General features: G+C 39.3%; 1 protein-coding gene across 2 annotated transcripts in view; it reads right to left on the bottom strand.

Annotated features, from left to right (window-relative positions):
- Nucleotides 1–14553, bottom strand: part of stard13b (StAR-related lipid transfer (START) domain containing 13b) — a 133005-nt gene extending 118452 nt beyond the window's left edge. The window contains exons 1-2 of one of the 2 annotated variants that reach the window (XM_017708618.2): nt 14340–14553; nt 6225–7255 (exon numbers count right to left, since the gene is read on the bottom strand). In XM_017708618.2, coding sequence (XP_017564107.1) covers nt 6225–7115 — 891 coding nt within the window. In that variant the 5' untranslated portion in view covers nt 7116–7255; nt 14340–14553. The remainder of the gene's footprint in view (nt 1–6224; nt 7256–14339) is intronic. The other variant, XM_017708619.2, reaches the window with a different exon arrangement.
- Between the last annotated feature and the right edge of the window lie 1101 nt (nt 14554–15654).

Here is a 15654-nt window from a genome sequence, read left to right as displayed (position 1 = left end):
ATGGGGCAAGGTCAAAGGGTCTGTGAAAGGTGTAGAGCTGTTTCACACCTTCGTCTTAGATTATGCGTGAACAATGCAAGAGCAGCACGAGGAGAGAGAGTCAACACTTCTAGGCAAATACAGGCCACATTTGTGGAATATTTTCACTGTGCAGTTGGAACATTTTTGATGTATGACTAATGTGTTTCATATAAACGTTTAGCATCTTTACATAGTGTTTTTATGAAAGTCTATTCCCGCCAGGTATTTGTTTCCGGAAGCAAAATACCATAATTTTGACTTAGTATCTCAATGAGTGACTTAAATTTGACTTACCATGTCAGAATAGTGACTTATTTTCTCAAAATAATAATTTATTATCCCAAAATAAACATTTAATTTCTTTAAATTTAACAATTCATAAATTCTATCTAAGTATCTCCCAACCTCAAGAAAATAAGCCATTATTTTGATGTATTAAGTCAATATTTAGCAAAATACAACATTATTTAAAATATAAGTCAAAATTATAAGAAAACAAGAGATTATTTTGAGATTTTAAGTAAATATAAGAATAATTTCAACATATTTCTATCAGAAGCAAAAAAGGAATGGAAAAAATTAAAACAATTGGGACTTCATCAGCACTGTAAAAGTAAGCTAGCATAACAATAAGCATTTAGTTATATTCTATTTATGTATTACTTGAAGTTCATTAATATTAAAGGTTTAAGGCAGCTGGGTTACATTTACGGCATTTGGCTGACGCTCTTATCCAGAGCGACTTTCAATTTGATCATTTTACACAGGCAGGCCAAGGCGGTGTTAGGAGTCTTGCCCAAGGACTCTTACTGGTATAGTGTAGGGTGTTTACCCTGGTGGGGATTGAACCCCAGTCTACAGTGTAGAAGGCAGAGGTGTTAACTACGTTTACATAATGTTTTTTGACCATTTAAGTCATTAGATAGAAAAAAATTAGACTGTGTTTCTTCTCTTTAAAAGAAATTATTGATTTTGTTGAGTTTTTTCCTCTTTATTGAAAAAAATGATGGATTAACAGTGCCCTGTGGTCAATAGCTATGAACCAAGAGGTCTTTGGTTTGGTCCCTGCTGGTAACATCCTGCTACCGCCTGCATTGAGAAAGCCTCAGGTAGCTCCAGGTGGCCCTATAATTGCTATCAGTTGTTGACTCTGGGGAAAGGTATTGGCTAAATCACATACTAATGGAGCAAATGTGCCACTTGTTTTCTTGACTGACCTGGTGCAGTATTTCTCAAACATTATCCTTGAAATAGATTCCCTGCTCAACTATTTATCATTTTCCTCCAGCAGAGTAAACACAATTTAATCACAGACACAATCTATTGAGTCGGAAAAAACAACACCTGATAAAATATTAGTGCTCCTTTGCCAAAATGTGTGAATAACTCACATTTATTTTTTTATATTCTTGTGCAGACAGTTTGTTTTCATCAACATGCTATGAAATCAAGCAATGCTTGCGCAAAGAGTAAATTGTGTTTTGATGGTTGAGTTGACCGTTATGAGGGCAATGACCTTTGATTGAAGGAATGTGCTAAATCAATAGAGAAAAGGCCACAACAAACAACAGAGGAAACTTTGTGCTTGTGCTGAAAGTAAATAAATATGGGCTCTATATGCAAAGTTTCATTCAAAGTTCTTATAGCCTGGACTTGTCCAAAGATGTCTTATTGATAGCGTCACAGTGAAGATGTGATTACTGACATACAGTCATATGTCAATACAAATATTATAAATCTTTTACAGAGAACAAACTTAAATGCAGAATACTCTGCAAATTTTAGTGGGCAATTTGTGATTTTCAATTTTTGACATATTTTAAAAAATATGCCTGTTGTTCTTTACATTGTATATAAACTTCATGATGAATGGACCAACAGAAATGGCCCAAAATGACTTGAAAAAAGTCTGTTTCCATTGACTTACATTAAAAGCAGAGGAGATTTTTTCCTTGTCCTGTAAAGTTAGCATTTTGAAGAAACGTGGTTTTGTTCTGACAGCAGCAATATGTTAAATATGTCAATATGTAAAAATCTGGAAAAAAAACAGTAACTGTCCAATAAAATGTGCAGAACTGTGTCCTTTGCAGAGAACATGTTAACTTAGTAGATTTTTTCAATAAACTCAACAAAACATGTCATTTGGCCAGGGGTGGCCAAATCTTTTCACAAGCTTTTGTAACTTCTGACCAGGGGGATGTATGAATAGAGATGATTTTCTTCCTTTCATATTGCATGACATCTCCTAAGAAAATGAATGAGATATACTGGGCGGTGTTATTAATGTATTCCAAAATAAAAGCCATAGATTGTATAGTGCACATTATATCGCCGGTGTCTGAACAAAACCTCATATCTCCATATTTGTTCACAACTGGACTTGTTGCACAGGTAACATCCTATCACGGTACAATGCTGGAATTCACTGGAGCTCCTGATAGCAACAGGTTCTTTCACAAATGTTTGTAGTAGCAGTCTGCAGGCCTAGGTGCTTGGTTTTATACACCTGTGGCCATGGAAGTGACAGGAACACCTGAATTCAATGATTTCGATGGGTGACTAAATATTTTTGGCAATATAGTCTATATCACGTTTTTAAGCAGGTTTTCTTATACTACTCTGAAAAGGCAGCACCACAGAGGCCTACATCCTTCTGATCCTAAAGTCCCATTTAATATGTATACAGGGAACCATAGCACACATAGGCAGCACACACTGAATAAGTCATTCTACACACTAGTACTGAACATGCTGCTGTATTGATTTGTGCAGTTTCAACCCTCATATAACCTGTCTATGTCAATTTTAAAGCAAAAGTTCAGTGGGTATGTATTTGGAACCCAGGTCCTTTGTTTGCTATCATTTTGACTGGTATGTAAGCTATTTCACAGGAAGCACCCCCCCATACACTATGCACAGCATAATGCACACACAACAGCACATTCATAAACATCCAGATGATGCTTCTTTTAGGGCTAGTACAAACAGGGAGGATGGGGTCATAGCTCACTGGCAACCAGGTCAGGAAAGAGGTTGGGAAAAAGACACAAATCTTCCATGACTAGCTGCGGCTAAATGGAGCTGTAAATAATGGAAGGCTGGGTTCACCACTAAATAGACTCTTTTGGTTTGACAGAGCAGCAGAGAGAAAGCAGACAGCTTCTGAATTCCTTTGGAGCAGAGGTTAGCACTGCACTTCCTCCAGGTTCCTGTTTACTTCATAAGTACTCTATCAGCATGCTAATGTGTGCTGAGATGGCCTCCAGCAAAAAAAGCTTTGTTCATTGATTGAATATAATCTTGAGCTGGTCTGGTCTTGTACCGGAACTTCTATTAGGCTGATGCACTCGTTCTTGATGGAGTCAGAGGTTATGTGTAGAGTCACAGTGAGGCACTTTCCCTCTTTAAGCACATTGAGCATGTTTTTACATAAATACACTACTGTGCGAAAGTGACCTAAAATGTGTGACTTAAACGTATTTATTTTTTATGGTGAAATGCCATGTGTCATTAGAATACTTGCAAATAAATATTTATAAACAAACAAACACATTTATAAATAAATAAACACATTTTCTAAGATGTTTATCCTTCTGGGTGGCGGTGGGGAGCTGGAGCCCATCCCAGCAGCCATTGGGTGGAAGTCAACACACCCCGAACAGGTCACCTGTCTATTGCAGGACAATATAAATACAGTAAAACGTCATTAAAAAACCTTATTTTCAAAACAGTGATATTTTCTGAGCTAGTTTGTAGAACAAAGTCAGGTTCCAGATTTATCCTATACGCCTCCAGCCAGCGCAGGGATTTGATCAATTCTATCATCAGCACACTTGACTTAATTGAATATAATGAAGCGGTGATTAGCCAAACCAGGATGAGAACTACAGTTAATACTGAACTGCTAAGAGGAGAGATTTGAAAAAGGTTGAATGAATAATTTGACAGACATGAAATCACTACTTGCATTAATGTTATTTGTGTTTGCAAATAAACATTTACTTCTCAGATAAAAAGCTTTTTAATTATAATTTTCTTTCATAGCGCTATTTCTTTCATAGAGCTATAAAGGCTAATTTATCTAATAAGTAATGAAAGCTTATACCCCACAAATAGACTTAGTTATTAACAGAATACACATAACAGAGTCATAAAAGAACACAGATTATAAAAGTAATACTGTTTTCTACCAGGAGTACTTCAAAACCAGTCTTACACACAAAGTGTGGAACTTTCGATGGCAAGAACATGAAATTATTTACTTTTTTTGTGAACTTCCACAGGCAAGACTGCTAATGAAACTGTGTAAATGAATGACATTCTGATTGTTTGTAGTTTGTACACTACATGACCAAAAGTAAGAAGACACACCTAAGTATTGAGCTCAGATGTTTCAGCCACACCCACTACTAAGAGGTCTATAAAATCAAGCCCAAAGCCATGCAGTATCTAGACCTAGACAAACCTAGACAAACACTGGCAGCAGAATAGGTCATTATTAAGAGCTCAGTGACTTTAAATGTGGCACTGGCACATTTAACCATTACGGTTTGTGAAATTTCTGCCCTGCTAATGCTGCCCCAGAGAAATGTAAGCATATTATGGAAGCATCTAGGAGCAACAACAGCTCCGTCACAAAGCAGTAGACCACGCAAACTCACAGAGCAGGGCCGGCAAATGCTGAATTGCAAAAAATTCCCCTCTCCTTTGTTATATCACTCACTACAGACATCCATAGTGCCACTGGAAGCAGCACCAGCATAAAAGCTGTGCGTTGGGAGCTTCATACAATGGACTTTCATGTTCGAGCAGCTGCACACCAGCCTATGATCACTATGCGCAAGCCCAAGCATCAGCTGGAATGATGCAAAGTATGCTGCCACTGGACTCTGGGTCAGTGGAAACATTTTCTCTGGAGTGATGAATCACACTTCACTATCTGTAAGTTTGATGGACGAACCTGGCAGATACCAGGAGAATGCTACCTATAAGAAAGCATAGTATCAACAGTAAAGCAAGGTCTATAAAGACATGGTTTGATGAGTTTGGTGTGGAGGAACTCCAGTGGCCTGCACAGAGCCTACACTGACCTGAACCTCACCTTTGAGCACCTCTGGGATGAGCTGGAACATCAAATGTCAATGCTTTACCATCTGCTTCATCACATATGTGGTGCATTTCCAAAAGCCGCTCAAACTTGGCTACAGACAACCAAACTATTTGTGAAAACTCCCTTTGCTGCTTTTGCTTTTTCAAAATGGAAAGGAATCTACCCAACCGGTATGGACTACTGACCAGGCTAGTGCCCACGGGCCTTTGACTACTAGGGAGGCTTTGGAAGGCCTCAGACTAAGGCTTGATGTGTAAAATTCTTGGGACAATCCAGTACAGATGCAAATATTAGATAATCAAATAGTCACTGAATATGTACAAATGACTACATAAATGAAATCAATGAAGAAACGGCAGTCTGTTTTCTGTTATCAGTTATCATTATTATTGACTCATGGGATTTTACTGTTACCACTCCATTGGAGTGTTAATATTTACTCTTCCATGTGAGGAGGACTACTTCTGTTTTTGAATTATGATGTGGTTTAACTTGAATGAAAAAGAAATTACTTATTTATTTATTTAATATCCCTTTGCAGGTTTCTTCTTAATTTATAGCTTTGTTTTCCATTTATAGGAGTGTGAGACCACAAAACACTGCAAAAAAGAACATGTTGCATCAGGTTTGCATGGGTTTGGCAGACAATCATATTTCATCTACATAATTTGGTTTCATAAAGCACTTTCTGTTACTTTGCTTTTACCTGTTCTTATCTAATTGTATGACTTGTAAAAGATAAGTAATGCAAAAGTAATGGCAGTACTCAGATTCCTTTAATACAGCAACGCTTCAGAATGGGTTACAGATGCTTTTTAACAAGTTGTGAACAATCTGTACTGTAATGGATTACTAAAGTTACCCTCCCAACTCCACCATTAAGGACCCCAGTAGTAGTAATTTCAGATGACTTAAAAAATGCTTATTTGGTGTCTGACACTGTTCTGGTAATGCTGTCTACTAAAACAAGAAAAAGTACAGATAAAATTCAGGTTTCATGCTGCAACTACTCTTTTTAGCCTTTTTAGCCATTTTTAGTCTTGGCTGATGAGCTTAGTTCAGATATACACAGTATTTAAACCAATGCCCTCACCTCATGGCTGTTACTCTCTCCTTCCCCCTCGTAGCCACCAGTACCGAGCCTGGCGTTGGAGTCTGGGTCCCACTTAGCTGCTTCTCCAACAATCCCTTGCCTCCTTCCACCTCTCCTCCGTCGAGAGGTAAGGACAGTCTCCCTGTTCTGAGGCATCTGTGTGAAGACGTTATCATCATCATCATCCTCCTCCTCAGAAGAAGAAGACTCACCAGAATCAGAACTTTCATGGACGCCCTGGACGGAAGCTGGAAGAAAGGTGTAATCTGCAAACGTGATGGAACTTGGCTTGTGCTTGATGATCCGTGGCAATTCACCTGCCTCATTACTTGGGGCAGTGCTAGATAAAGGATCACTTGGCAAACTGGAGTTCATTGGAAGATGAGTGTGGTCTACCTGGGAGCTCATCTTTGAAGAACAAACAGGGCAAAGAGGTTTGGAGTTAGCTACAGTGTCCACAGCATGGCCATTTAGTGTTGGACCATCTGAGAACAACACTGCCTGGTTGTCTTCTTGTAAGAGACACACAAAGTCAGATCCATAACAGCAACCATTAAGATCATCTTTGTTCTCAATCACAGTGTTTCCAGTTGTATAATTGTATTCCTTCGTTAGCGTGGGGAGGTTTAGAATAGATCCCAGTTTGCTGTCTTGTGGTGCACAAGCATGTTCTGATTGTATGAAATCTTCATTCTCCACATTACGCTCTGCATTTTCCTGCTTCTCGGGTGCTACGTTTACAACATTCTCAGAAGAAATGTTCCTCATGGTCTTATTTCCATCCTCAGTCATCCCTGCTGTTGACTTCAATGCTGAAAAAGTCATTTTGGGGGTCAGTGGTGTCGCTGAGGTTGGTTGCCCCTCCAAAGTCACCATGGATAGAGCCTCCATGACCTTTTCTACAGCTTGGCACTAGTCACAAGGTATACCAAGAAGAGTCTTAGTGTGAAGCCAAAGCCTACTGTTTCTGTCATATTTAAACATCTGGAGAAGGCTGGTCCGTCAAAAGGCAAAAATTAGCAGAGGTACACCTGAAATAAACAACAAAGCCTGATTAGTTTGCTGAAATTACGAATATCAGTAAAAGCTACACAAGTTGTTCAAAAGTATCTACTGTGGCAATAGATTTTATAAAAGCTCTTTTTGGCATCAGATTCAACTAATTTCTCCGCTATAGAGATCATGCAATAATGTGTTTTCTATTCTTCAGTCCAAACATGAGACTTTTATGCAATATTTCATCTTTTCATCACATGTTAAGGGTGCAATGATAGAATGCAATTGAATGGACATGGAACTTTACAATTTGCACCTCTCTGATATGCAATCCATTTTCTTTGGTTCACCATGAATGATTTCAGGGTTATAACCTTGTGGTTATGGATGTGAAGCAATTTAGCAGTACCACTGCCAGCACTTCTTCCAGAAATATTTCTTGAAATATTATCAGCATTACAGTGAAAAAGGAGGGAGATAAAGATTTAAATGGTTGCATCCCTCAACACCATCAACATATCAGTGTTCTGAAATTTATGATGTGCCGCAACCACCACTGATGCCAAAGTAAAGAATATAGTGTGGTTTTAGCTAGAGTTTGTGTAAAATGCTTGCATTCTCGACTTCAGATGCACTCACACTACACTGCACAGGCACAAAATTAGTCCTGCAACAGTAATAACAGTAAAACAAAAAGTTAAAAATACAGAAATACAGCAGACATTTGAATTTTAAGGTTTCACCTCTGAAACTGTATGTGAAAATTACCAAAATGCTAATAAACTATAGTAAGGCAGTGGAAGGATGAGAGTGAATTAATCATAGTCAAGCCAATCAGTACAATATAGAGTGGTGCGAAATCACTGGTGCAAAATCAGGGGGGTAAGAGGGAGCATGGCCCTCCCACATTTTGCAGTTATGGTTGTCATGAAAGACAGCCTTTAGTTCTGATTATAAATATGGACAAGAGTGAATTGTCCATAAAATATTCCACACTTTGTCACTGTAAGGTAGAACAGAGTGGCTTAATGAAGGTGCGCTGTAAGAAAAACAGCATCTCTGGTGGGCTACAACAGCACTTAGCCAAGCAGCTAGCCAAACAGCTTTTATTTGTATGAATGTTTTATTATTATTGTCAGTTTTTTAGGGTTACAACACCTAATGGTTAGTTGTCCAGAACTGTCCATAATGACGATCCACAACATTGTCCATAATGGCAATCATGAAAAATCATTGGCAATAAATCTCATCAATTAGTTATTATAACGTCTGTGCATAAGAGGGCGAACACAGATGGCTGAGATGTTTAGAAGCATTGACATCATGTGCATGGCTGTTGCTGTTTGCTGTTCCTGGCTGCACTTTTTCTTTTCCTGAATAATCAACTGCTTATTATTAGTTGCAGCCCTACTATTTATGTTATGTAATGTACATATGATTATATATCATACACAGCATATCTGGAGGGTGGGTTTGAAAAGTTCTGCCACCATTCAGTCAACTCATGAGTATTATTCTGCTTTATTCAGCATTCATTCAAAATGACGTGAGACTGTTGGATTTCTGCAATTATTCCCAATACATTTTGTCATGTTTATCATTATCAAGATGTTTTTTCTAAAATATGACATAGACTGACATAGATATAAAAAATACATACATTATTTCTGTTTTTGTGTTGTAATATTAATTTCATGAAGTGTAACACAACACATTTCTCATATATAAAAAAAACAGGTCATGATTCATAGGAAACAGGTTATCACATTTGAGTGACAAGTAAACACAAGATACTGATTTGAGAAAACATGAAAGACTGAGATGATAGACATCTAAACTGACGTGTAATAATGAACAGAAAACCATGAATACAATGAAAGTGCTCAAAAATTAGGCCAAAAATTTTTTCTTTATATTGATTGGTCAGCTGTGGTCGGCATATGCTGCTCTTTCTTGGGAGCTCAGCCAAAAAAGTTTATTTAACTTGAACACACAATTTAAAAGCATGATGTGTGTCAAGCAGACGGTAGGAACGGTTTCATAGACTAATGAAAAGCAGCGTACTTGATAGAGTTTGAGAATAAATTGTCTAATTGCTCAAAAGCCACTACATATCAGTACAGCTTGATAACTCTAACTGCAGGTGTACTTTGTTCACCTAGTTTGAATTGCAGTTTGGAGGCTTTAGCCTCCCGATGTTGGTCCACCTCACTCGTCAGACCAAATTTGCACCGTGATACACTGATTCATCTGTAATTTAGACGCCTCATTGTTTTATCATTTAATAAAGAAGGTCATTGGTCCATATAGCACCAACAAGACCAACAAGCTGTTGTGGATCCTGTTCATGGCCGGCACATGAGAACGACAGTTAGGAGCTATCAGAGAGAGGAAAAGAGCATATCTCTGAGGCTGAACATCTGTCTGAAGCTTAAGGATTCAAGTCTGGATCTGTTTCAGGCACGATGGCAGTGACATCAGCAGCTTGAGGAATCCAGCTCCTCTTCTGCCACTGGCTGATTTATAGCATGCTAGGCCATTCATCAGAGCAGCTCGACTGCTCTGGCCAAGCTGTGGTTTAGCAGCCTTGCTAACCCCCTCATTAAAGCTCACCCCTACCAACAAAACACCTACACTGAACTGCAGCAGCAGACACACTGACAGGGAACGAAGCAGCATTCCTTTTTGACACCTCAGCTGAAGTACATCACCTGAACACCCAGTGGCAGGGTGAGAAGGTGGGGGGGTCAATAAAGAGGATGCTTTTCATCATGAGAATGATAAGGTAAGGCAATGCGACACAACAACCTGCTGCTTATGCCTTTGGAGAAGAATGGACTAGTGTACCAAAGACCTGAACCAATATGCGTGATGACAGTCTTAACAATGTTCTGTACTATTAAGAACTCAGTTCAAATTTACCTATTACACACCAACTATAACTGTCATGTCCAAGGAAAAACATTTTATCTTCAATTGTATCTTCATTTTTGTCCATGTTTAGTTTTCTGCATCATTTAAGCACAGTGGCTATACTTTACATTGCGTAAAAATTTCATGATGGGCCAACAGCAATGCTCTAATTACTTGGAATAAAACATCTTCACATATTACCAAATGTAAAGAAGGTTTTTGCTCCCTTTGGTTAAGTTACCATTCTGGAGAAACTTGTTTTTCTTTGGACAGCAACGATATGCAGCTTCACCAAAGTCGAAATCTGTTTAAAACTGTATGTGATGGCACTTATTTAGGTTATGACAGTAAAACACGATATTACATTCAAATCTATATAAAATAATCATACAGGTTTGAGCACAGCTCCTGACTTCTAATTGTACTTTAGCCATTGCATGGATCTGTTTAATTCCATCAGCAGCACATATGATTTAAGTTAAAGACTCATTTGATAAACTATGTGCTGAATGGTGACTGTAAATACTGGACATCCACAAGAAGAGCTTTGGAAATGAGCTCTGTGAGAAAAGGAAGCAGACACATCAAGACACAAGAAGTTACTGGTGTTCTCAGAACAATGGACTGACCACCCCAGAGTCCAGAGCTCACTTCCAGAGATCACTTGGATCACGATAGGCAGAAAATTCAACCAGCTTCTAAGACTGAACTTCAGAGGTGTGGAAAAACATCCCTGCAGACTCCTTTGAAAAACTAAAAGCAAGTCTCCTGAAAAGAATGGAAGCTGCAATAAAGGTGAAGAGTGGTAAGGAGTAGAGATGCAGTTGTTGAGGTTTCTTTTTAATTTCCTGTTCAATATGTTTTCTGTTCTTTTTAAGAATAACTTGTAAAATGGTTGTTTTGACTGGAACATCAATCTCTGACTTTTGCACAGTACTATATTAATAGTACTATATTAATGATCACGATCGTTGTGGCCTGATTAACACATTATGCACTGCATGAAGTTCAGTTTATGCGTGAAATATTCCAGCTATTCTTTCAAGGATTATCAAGTGTTCTCACAGCATTTGATCTTCCTCAGCACCCGTAAAGAGTGTGAGGAATATGCTCCAGCACTCTCCAAAGCATGCATGGAGAACGAGTGGAGAATGAGTGGAAAATCAGTGGCACTTTCCCACATCTCTCTCTCTCTCTCCCTCTCTCTCTCTCTCTTCTGTTCTCCAGCTCTTCATTTCTGTCTCTCTCTCTCTCTCTCTCTCTCTCTCTACCTCTGCCGTTGCAAACATGAGAAAGCGCCAGCTGGCATGGCTTACGCAGACTGCGGTCAGCTCTTATCAAACACGTTGCTTTGTGTTTCATGCACACACACACACACACACACACACATCGCACCATGGAATCAGGAGAGGAAAACACACACCTCGGGGCTTTAACCTTCAAAAGCAGATAAGAAGAGCAGCCCAATCAGCAAGCAAGGTCAGGCTCTCACACCCTGCTCAACCGCTCCTTTAGCATGTGTTTGTATAACTGGAAGCCACCACATTTGGTGGAAAAGTTGTTTTTGTTCAATCATAAAATTCACTACAGTTATTTAACTAATGCTGACAGACACTTTTTCACATGCTTAAAAAATAAAAAAGTGCCACAAAAGGTTCTTTGAGTGATGCCATAAAATAACCGCCTTTAGTTCCCTAAAGAACCATCCCACATATTTTATGAATAATAACAGGATTTTAAAACCCAACCACCGGGCCATGAACCACAAGTGAGCCGAAAAACACCCTTTGATGGTCCTTGGGCCTATATTAAGGGGGAACCAGTGGACTACAGTGGCCCATTGATGGAACGTTGTCTTAAAAAGCAGTGAATAAATGATAGACTTAGTAATAAAAATGAAATCTAAGATGTTTTCAAATGGAAAACAATATTAATATAAACCCCGTGAAAAACCAGCTTAGTCTACTCAAAACCTTTCCAGAAACATGGCGAAAGATTCTGCTTACTTTTCAACCATTTCACCTGATTTCTGGGATAAAACAAGCTAATGTAAGCCTAATCTGTAGATATTTTATGTTTAGTGATAAACACATTGCTGGGGTATTCACCCAAACAATTTGCCAAAAATTCTTTTTTTTTGTTTGTTTGTTTGTTTGTTTGGGTTTTTTATGTTTTTTATCCTTTGTGCTTTCCAGTGATATATATGTGGATCTGGAGGTGGTAAATGTCAAGGATCCCCGTTTTAGACACCACATGTTATTTTTCACACATGTTGTGAAAATAAGTATGATTAGGTGTGATAAAAGATGTGATCACGTGAAAAAACTGCATGATCACATATATGAAACATATGGTCATATGTAAAAAAAAAGTGATCACGTGGAAAAATCACGTTACAAGAAGTGTGGGATCACATGCAAAAAAACGTGACCACTTGAGAAAAATCATGGCATCACATGAAAAAAAATGATGTGAGAAATGTGTATTATAAGTGAAACAAAAACGTGTGAAAAGTATCACACTACACTTTTCATGTACACATGTTGTGTACATGGTGTTAGTGGTTGGATAGATAGATAGATAGATAGATAGATAGATAGATAGATAGATAGATAGATAGATAGATAGATAGATAGATAGATAGATAGATAGAGGGGTAGGGTGAAGTGTTAGGACTACATGTCCCTGCAAACCGATTTTCAGAGAAACACTCCAAAAACAGTGCTATAATGTTGTTATCATGGTCTTTTTTTTCATAACAAGCACAACAAAAATCACTAGCATTATGCTGATTACTTGGTAGCTTGCTAGCTAAATTTCTCATTCCACCTTAAATGATGCAGCAGTTCTGATGTAAATGTAACATCATTTAAGTTGGAATGGGAAAACTTGAACATGCTAACGAACAGCGGACACCAGCTTCATATCACTGAAAAATTAGGGGTGGGTGATAATAAATAATTGTCACATCCCCCCTCATTGAATGCAAATGATGCTCTAAATGTAACTAAAGCCCAGCAGTGATGTTGCTGAACTTTACTCTCCTCTGCTATCACTGCAGACTGGCAGGGTCATCTACAGAACTCCACTAATGGCCAGTTAATGAAGTAATGTTCTTTTTATTTGTTTCATTTCATAGGGGACGAATTCAACCACTACCCCTTGTAACTCAGTTCCGAGGGGCAAGGTGACATTTCAAGGAGTAAAAAGAAAAGTTATTGGGCCTTAGTCTTTCACTTCCTTCACTTTAGCCTAATTTACTTGACGTTATCAGACACAAATAAACAGTGAACCCTAAATTATAAACAGTGTTAATCTTAAAATCGCCGAGTTCCAGAATGTGATGAAACAGCAGACAAGGCTGCATCCAAAACCACACACAAACACAAAGACCACCTTGGAGAAGACCCGTTCCCAAAGGAAATAAGTTTCCTGTCCATAGGAAGTGTTGGTGTAAGAGTGATTAGATTGAGTCAGTTCACCTCTTCCCCTGCAGCCCCTCTCTTCAAATCCTCTGAGAAAGGGGGCCTCCTCATTCACGAGCACGGCAAAGGAAAGATCAGCCAAACAGCCCAAGAGGACGCAGTGCTATGAATGTCATTCACAGCTTCCACAAGAACCTGGTTTAACATGTATTAGTGCAGAGGATGGACGCCTTGCCTTCAGTTTATGCTGTGGATCTCTGAAGCACTCTTACCAATATACCTTCATATTGCTCTCAGCATTCTAGTATGGATTACAGCACGCTGCTTACACATGTCTTGTGCGCTCTTTAGACCAAATTACTTCTAAACTACATACCGCAGTCCAGTTGTCTTTTTACACCATTTCAAGAAGCCATTTGACATGTACATTATGTGAATGGGCCAATAGGAACAGTCCAACATGGCACAACTCATTTACATGCCATCCTGTTTAAACATGAACATTCTATAAATGCACTATAGAACATAAACAATAAAAGTCAGTACAGTGCATGTTGCTAGTCAGTATTAGGTGATAGTATTTCACGAATTAAAAAAGAACAACAATAATCTGCTGTAGTGCAATAATTACAACCATAAGACAGCAGTGACACAAAATTCATGCAAACTCTCAAACCCCTTGCTCGCTAACACCTGTTGCGACAAGTCAGTAATATTTGAGTGAAGCTGAAAAGAAAGAAGCTTGATTAAAATCCGACGCCTCGCTCAGACAGCATCTTACCTATATCCGGCTTACAGTCTGTACAGTCCAGTGAGGGTCATAGTGAAGGCAGTGAGTAGTCCAGGTGAACTCCAGCTCTTTCTCTCTTTCTCCCTCTTTCTCTCTCTCTCCCTCTCTCACTCCGTATGTGAGTTCTGTCATCACAGATTCCCGAGAAACGCCACAAGCAACAAGAGGCTTCAGCTTGCATTGACTGAGCCAAACAGAGGAGGGGTGAGGAGAGACAGCGTGCTTGACAGTGAAGAGGAGGAGCCTGAGTTCAGAGAGAGGGAGAGAGAGAGAGAGAGAGAGAGAGAGAGAGAGAGAGAGAGAGAGAGAGAGAGAGAGAGAAACTTGGGTAAGAGAAAGAGAAATGAGAGAGGCGAGAGAGAGAGACACAGAAAGACTGAGGAAGAGAGAGACAGAAGGGGAAAGGGAAAGAGACAGAAAAATGTATAGACTAAGTAAAAGAGAGAGAAGAGAGAGAGACATGGGTTAGAGACAGAAGGGGGTTGACATGGATAAGCATAGAGAAAGAGAGACACGGGTAAATGAGAGAGGGGGAAACATGGGTAAAGGAGCGAGAGAAAAAGAAAATGAGAGAGGAGAGAGAGACACAGAAAGACTGAGATAGAGAGACAGAAAAGGAAAGAGAGAAAGGTATTGACAAAGTAAAAGAGAGAGAGCTGAGTGAAGGTGTGTGTGTGTGTGTGCGTGTGAGAGAGAGAGAGAGTGAGAGAGAGAGAGAGAGAGAGAGAGAGAGAGAGAGAGAGAGAGAGAGACCAGTGCTAGAGCAATAAAGGAGAGCAGAGAGACTTGGGTGGGGGGGGGTAGACATGGGCAAGATAGAGACAAGAGAGAGAGAGAGAAAATGAGAAAAAGTGAGGGACAGAGAAGGGACAAAGAGGCAAATGGTCAGAAGAGAGACAGATAGACTGTGAATGAGAGAGGATAGACAGACTTGGTCAACCAAGGGAAGAACAGAGCAAGATTTTGGCAAAGGAGGGAGAAAAGAAGACAGAGAGAGGTGGAGGAAGAGAGAGATAGAGAGAGAAAGAGACACTCTTGTGTAAATGAGTGATGGACAGTATATTTGGATGTAAACAGAGTTTTGGGTTTGCGATATGGCTCTTGTGGGCTTTCAGCTCCATGGCAGTGTGGACGGATCAGCTGAGCTGGACCGTCGCCCGGATCAGCCGTGCTGCCCTCACAAAGCCACGCAAATGTAGCTCCTACTGACACAAAACCCTTTTTCCACTATGCGACTTATCCAATGGCTTACACTGCCTTTGAAATGCATCCTGGATAGTTTTGTACAAACAAAGTGGGGGTGCAG

The sequence above is a fragment of the Pygocentrus nattereri genome, chromosome 17 (genome assembly GCF_015220715.1).
Source record: "Pygocentrus nattereri isolate fPygNat1 chromosome 17, fPygNat1.pri, whole genome shotgun sequence".
In the NCBI taxonomy this organism is placed as follows: Eukaryota; Metazoa; Chordata; class Actinopteri; order Characiformes; family Serrasalmidae; genus Pygocentrus; species Pygocentrus nattereri.
The sequence above is the reverse complement of the archived record's forward strand: the minus strand, read 5'-3'. Positions and strand labels throughout refer to the sequence as shown.